This window comes from Populus trichocarpa, chromosome 5, assembly GCF_000002775.5.
Source record: "Populus trichocarpa isolate Nisqually-1 chromosome 5, P.trichocarpa_v4.1, whole genome shotgun sequence".
Lineage (NCBI taxonomy): Eukaryota > Viridiplantae > Streptophyta > Magnoliopsida > Malpighiales > Salicaceae > Populus > Populus trichocarpa.
This window is the reverse complement of record NC_037289.2, coordinates 3,279,222-3,286,427: the sequence shown is the minus strand read 5'-3', so window position 1 is coordinate 3,286,427 and position 7,206 is coordinate 3,279,222. Positions and strand designations below refer to the sequence as shown.

General features: G+C 34.8%; 1 protein-coding gene across 1 annotated transcript; it reads right to left on the bottom strand.

Annotated features, from left to right (window-relative positions):
* Window positions 1-5,279: 5,279 nt before the first annotated feature.
* Window positions 5,280-6,660, bottom strand: LOC18098954 (mitochondrial import inner membrane translocase subunit TIM23-3). The gene has a single exon (XM_006382717.3). The coding sequence runs from the start codon at window positions 6,303-6,305 to the stop codon at window positions 5,763-5,765; it is 543 nt and encodes a 180-aa protein (XP_006382779.1). The 5' UTR covers window positions 6,306-6,660; the 3' UTR covers window positions 5,280-5,762.
* Window positions 6,661-7,206: the final 546 nt, after the last annotated feature.

Below are 7,206 nucleotides of genomic sequence, written 5' to 3'. Positions count from 1 at the left end.
TAATGACGTGTGTATTTATAAGATTACAAAGACTTTGAAGTTTTCTTGGGATCCAAACAAATAGATTTAAAATAAAAACACTTCAGACCGCGGTGGTTATTCGTAAATCTTTCTTTAGTTATTAGAAGGCAGTTAACTTGACAGAAGCTTCTGGGTACGCAGCACACGATCATTTCTGCAGATTTGTTCTTCTATATGAATTTTGTTATTTTTTTATATAGTCTATTTATTGTAGTTGAATAAATCAAACAATGCAGCAATATATTATATTGTCTTCTAGATTGTCATGTGATCAAAGGTTCAGTGCATTATAAGTCTCACGTCTGCAGGGTTTTCGGCCATGCCTGTAGAAAGAGAAAACGCACAGTCCAAGTCTGCAAGCCATTGAAGCTTCTTCAAACCAAAAATAAAAACATTAAGATTGTGGGAACCTGAGTCCAACATGTATTCATGATCATCTTTGGTGATGAATAGAAGAGATTGACCAAGAACTTGTTAACAGGAACAACCCCAATACTGCAGTAAAAGAATGGCAAAAATCACAATTTCATAATTTATCAAAATAATGAGTAATAAGTTCTAACATCTTACTGTTAGTCTAGCCATTCAAATAACTTGGCATTTGGTTAGGAGCAATAGGAATTTCCCTTGACCATAACTCCACATGCTCAAGGTCTTCTGCTCTGAGCTCTGACAATTGTTTGGGCTCTAATTTTCAAGTCACAGATGAGAATCCTACTGTGCTACTACTTGGATTGTGCTTCCTGAATTTGTATGTGATACAAGGACAGTTTTGGACCCCTTTCCCTACAGATCCCACCGCCGACAGAACTCAAGTCTGTCTGGTAACAGAAGCCAATATCTGAGAACAAAATGCCAAGAAATTGAGCTTCTTCTAGAAGACTGCCATTGAAAGAATTGCCACCAAACAAACCCTAGAAAGTCAAAGATTTGACCAAAGGTGGAGACATTTAAATTAATTATAGGATATGATTGCCATCAAACAAGAAACCATCAATCAATATTTTGAAGTGGGTTAAAGAAAATGTCAAGATTAGCACGAGAAACCAATCTGTTTTCATATTGTCAATCTTTAGATTTGGTAAATTCTTGGGAGTTTTGGCTGCTAACCTCTGCGACCTTTACTATCCTTGGCTTGAGATTTTCTCATTTCATGATAACGATCCTGGCAAGAAGAACCAGAACATATCATACTTATTAACAAGGAACAAAGAGGTAACCATCCTGGAATTTACATAATCATCTACGCTGCATGAAATCAGCAAGAACAATAAAGAAACACAAAATTAATGGCAGTCAGATTCAGATATTGCTAATATTATTTTACTAGATAGCAGATTTTAGGAAGATTTGTGGAGTAAGGACTTTCGAGTCTTTGACAATGGACACGCAAGTTTCTTTATCTCATATGTGACCCAGTATCCAATTTTAATAGATGCATCAAATTGACTGCAGACGCAAGGTACTCGTTTTTTATGGTTTATTTGAACAGAACAACTCAACTAATCCTTCAAATTAACGCTAGATATCTGTGATAATCTTGTCATTTTCTTTGATAAAACAAAGAAAAAGCTCCACCACCAACAAAAAACCCTAGACATTATCACGAGAAACCAATTTGTTGCCATATTTTAAGGAACCGTCATAGAGCCTGCAGACCATGAAACTAAATCCCAATGACCAATGAATGCGTTCTCTTTGATCAAAAGGAAACGACTGGGACCTCCCTCATACAAAGAGTACAAAAAGCTTACATGGACTCCAGTCAAAGAGGCAACCTTTATCTGCAAATAACTGCAAGCCTCGGATTCAAGACGGCTTCCTCTAACATTTTGGTTATAACTAGATAATTGCCTGCATTGTGATACGAGTTAGATCAATTCTTTTTAACATAAAAAAATATTCGAGAGTTGATGATATGTTTTCTAATAAAAATAAATCAACCATGAACTTAAAATATAATATATATTTGACAATATCTTCTTTAAAATATTGATATGATGATATTTTGGATAAAGATTTTTTTCAAATATTAAAATGATGACATATTAAATTAACCCGAGTTAATCTGTTTACGACCCGGATTATGAGATCGTGATATCCTTATAGAAAGAAAATCAAATAATTTATGAAGATCAATTTATAATTAATTTAATATTGAAGGATGAAATTGAAAATATATATATATATATATATATATATATATATATATTAAAAAAAAATTTAAATGACAAAAAATTATATGATTCAACTCGAGTTAACCTGTCAAACTCGAGACCCGAGTCATGAGATCAGGATAACCTCATAGAAATAAAATAAAATATAAAATATAAAACCCAATTTCTAACCAACTCAGCGTTGAATAATAAAATAAAAAAAATCAATTAAAAAGGACTAAAAAACAACTAAAGGCAATCCAGGCTAACTTGTTAAACTCGCGATCTGGATCATAGGATCGAGATAACTTTATAAAAAAAAATTTTATAAAGATTAATTTCCAACAGATTCAATGTTGAAAGTTGAAATAAAAAAAAACTAAATTATGAATCTGAATTTCCAATCAATTCAATGTTGAAGGAGAAAATCGAAAAGGAAATTAATTAGAGAAAGCAACACAAAAAAATAACCTGAGTCAACTCAGGTTAACCTGTTAAACCCGCAATCTAGGTCGTGAAATCAAGAAAAAAAATTACAAAACTCCACTTCCAACAAATCTAATATTAAAGCTTGAATTCGAGAGAGAGAAAAAAAACTTAATTTATAAGATCATTATATAACCCAACAGATAGAAAGTAAAATTAAATTACAAATCACAATTCCTGAAACAATTGTGGAAAAAAAACCCACAAAATATTATTTCAGGGAGTAGTGTTTTATGAGTGTTGCGATGATCAATCTTGCAATCTGCAGTAGTAGACAATGTGATAGGCCCGTTTGACAAGTTCATTTGTAGAGATGCCATTTTTACCATGCAGGAATTCAATTTAGTTGGTTAAGCAATGGACACGATGACAGAATTTACTAGCAGAGTGTGAAGAAAGGATTGGTCGATCACAGAAGTCAGTCACTATCAACCCGGAGAAGCTGAAAGCAGCCGTTCACAAGCTTTCAGAAGCTGAAAAGTAGAACACTCTAAAATAAAATAATACATTCTCCTTTATGATTAAGAACTTGGAGGAGCTCATGACACAGAAAACCGCAAGCCCCACAAGGTATAGAATTCAAAGAAGTGAACGAGACGATGCCATTATGAATAAATCCAAACAAGTTATGCTCTAGATATACAAGAATACAAACTAACAGTTGCAGCAAAATCAAATCCATCAACAATCAGGCGAGTGAAGAGTAATAACATCTGCTGAAGAAATAAAAAAAATCCCCAGTTACAAGATGAATCCCACCTACACTACAGGAAAGGGAATATCAGAAAGTATATTGAGTTAATCATGGTGAGGTCGCTAGCAGATATCTTCTGTGCTGCTAGCCACCCACCTCTTTGTGGCATTTTCTATTGCTTCTTCGCTCCTCCTCGTGACTTCCTGGAAACACTGGTTATAGTGAGAATCAGTGGAGGATTAAAAAAAAAACTTGACTAGAGTTCAAAATCTTAACCAACTAGGATTCAATTTGAAACGAATAATTATTCTAATGAGATTGGTTGATGCAATTTGCAATTAGTCCCTCAGAACAAAAGGTTGGTGAATAAAGAGTTCATGCCATAATTGCCATTCTTATTTTTTATATAGATTGAACCAGGAATATTTCCTCCAAAAACTTTTTTTCTTTTTCTTGTTTTTACCATTTTAAATCTTTCAGCAACAAGATTAGAGTCAGAACTTCCCTGTTTTGCATTCCTCTAAAATTGAGTAATCCCTCGTTGAATAGCAGGTACCTGCCAATACATACCTGGTGAGATTTCCTTCCTGTTTTATATAGAGTAACTTGTTGTTTGATTTTGATGCATTCCGTCTCATATTTCGGATTTTTTGTCAGAATTTGAAGGCCATAAAAATTCACAACTATCTCCGTATTGCAGGGCGACTGGTATAGTTCTCAGCTCAAAAGTCAAAATCCGTGGTGGTGTCATTCCAAGTTATCGCCACAGTAGGATCTCTCGGTGGAAGCCAATTCAGTAAAGGGAGCCAAACCCATGTCGTGAGTGTAAGACACTTGTTCACTTGGCACTGGCATTTGTTCCCAGGAAAGCGTCGTTTCTAAGCCGCAGTGGCAAACACATAAACTAGAGTGGGTCATATGGGGTCAAAATACAACAATTCTAAAGCGTGAGATAGGCAATGAGGGGAGGAGAAAGTGGACGAGATGGAGGTGAAATGGTTAACATTGGGGACCACAGAGAGGGAAAAAAAGTAAACTAAGAGCTGCCCTAGTCCTTTCAAGAAAATTGTCAGCACACACATGTCCATGACCTTTCATGTTTTCCACACATATCCTGGAAATCTAAACATCACCAACTACAAACTCCAGGACCAGGAGCCACCTAACATAACCTGCAGACGTAGGGCGGCCAGAATAATCAACGACCTTGGAAAAGAAAAAAGAAAAAAGTTGATGATGAATCATCAGTAACTTCATAAAACAAAGCTCTTCCATCTTGCACCAGGCAAATCAGATTATACCAAGCGGGCACAAATGACAAGAACCCAAAAATTGAGATGTATAGACCACAAAACAACATGCAACTGATACCATCCCATTTCTTGAGTGAATCTGTTACAATCACCTTAATACTTTTCTTTAATCACCTTCTTACCATCCTCCACTAGAAAATCTGTATGGATTTCATAATGAAACTGCTCTTTGCTTAGTAACACTTAAAGCAACATCCATATTCTTTGATCTTATTCCCTGCAACAACGCACTAAAAACATACTTGGTTTTAATCTTGAGAAGACAGATTTTGCCAAAATGAACATCTCCAAGCAATTCTATCGTTCAGGGAAATGATCAACAATTTTAAGCTTGAACTCCAGAAAAAGTTTACAGCCATAGAGAGATTTCCTAGCTATGTGTTGTCTAACAATATTTGAAAGAGCTCGTTTACATGGAAAACTAGTCTTGTACAGCAAGCTGATGCCCTAACAGGCAGGCAATCCATAGTTAAGGCGCAGCAACGAAACTTCATTACATCACAAATTGTGTCCGTAAGATTATCAAGCAGAATAAATCTAAAAAAGATACAACAGCGTGACACAGAGAAATCATTCCATAGGCCAAGAACTTGAGTAGCTACACATAGCTTCATAGGTTCACCAAATCCATTAAAACAGGTATATGCTAGCGAAGTGATGGAAACCAACAGGCTCAATCACAAGAAAACAACAATGCTCACCAAAAGTAATTCAATTTTACACAACTCCCAAGCCCTATCAAACAGCAACAAATAGTTCAATTCTAGCTAATAAACAGAAAAAGAATTCGGAATGAATCAAATCTCCTCGGGTAGGATTGGACCAGTCAGTTACCAGCTGACAGCTCAAAGCAAAGTTTTTAGAATGTAACGTCAAGTTAGAAAATCAAAACTTCCTATAAACAGGAACAACAGCAACAACACATGCCAAATCGACCAATAGAATTACAAAAATTTGGTCATACAGATTATTACACTAACGCAATTTATAACTAAACTCCCAAAAAAGAAATCCATGTATCGCCAAATAACCAACCCCTCACAAAACCCTCTATCCCTTGTAAACCCCAAAAGACCACGAATTTCAAAATTTTCAAATAGGCACGTATCTCTTAACAGCCTGCTTCCCAGCAACCGCAGCAGCTGCAGCAATCCCGCCAATAGCACCAGCGATAGCAGCAGACCTAGGCCCTTTCGCAGCGCGATAAATAGCACCAGTGCTAAGACCAGCAAGAACAGTATTAACCAAATCATCAGTATCCCTCCAATGAATCAAACCACTCTCAATCCCTGCAAACATCAACCCCAAAACACCCAAATTGTTTCCAAATCTTCTACCCATATGACCACCAGAATTCAAAACACGATTAACCCTCAACTTTAATGTCTCTCCAGGCTCCGCAGCGCGGATTCCTTCGACAGAACCTTTAGCACCACCTAATATAGCTCCAGCTAAGTAACCTGTGCCAGTATAGTACTGAAGACTCTCACTCCAAGAACGGCGTTGGTGTAGAGACTCTTCGTGGAAAAGAAATTCTGGGGATGTTGGAAGCTTGTAAAGGTTTTGAGCTGGAACATTGTAGAGGTCTTGATATGGGTGGTATTTCCTGTATTTGTGATCATTTGGGTCATTCATGTTGCGATCAAAGTTTTGATATTTCTTGAAGAAATATTAGATATTGATGGAGTTCTTGACAGAAATATTGGATTTTTATGGGCTTCTTTGATAGGAAAAGATTGGATTTTATGGGTTATTGAGGGTTTTCAGAGAAGGAGAGGGGGTTTTGTTTATAGAGGAGAGGAGGGTCTAGGGATTTTTTTGTTGATTTGGGACTGCTTTCCTTTTGATCAAAGGAAAGGCTTCTTGGAAGGAGAAGGAGGAGTGGAGGAAGGGGGTGATTTTTTTTGGCCTTCCTACTTCTAGGGTTTAAGAAGAAGGAAGGCTTTTCCAGGTTTTACAGGCTGACTTGGCCAGCCAAAAAAGTTTTAGGGTGCGGTGGAGATATTTCTAGCAATTTTTTTTATGTTGATGTTTTTTATATATATTATTTTAATTGAAATTTATATTTTATGATATATCCTTTGAAATTTTTGGAATTATTAATTAAAAAACTCTTTTATGTTTTATATTTTTTTATCCATATTTTGATTAAAATTAAATATTTTTTAATAAACTGTTTTATTTTGTATAAAAATTGTGTATTTTATTTTTTGTATTCTATATACTTTATTTAATAAAAATGGATAATAAAGAAATTATATGGGCCTCCTATAAATACCTGTCATGATAAAATATATATATATATATATATAAAAGATTGAAAATAATTTATAATATAAATATAAATAGAAGCATGTATAAAAGTTAGGAAACTTACATTTACCTCCATGAACTTTCATTAAAATATTTACTTGGAATAAAAAATAAAGTAAATATTATTAAAAAAAATAAATTATTTTTTCCTTCAATTTCTTGTATTCTCTCTACTTTGTAGATTACTTATTTAACTACATTTTCAATTAAACATCCATCCAAA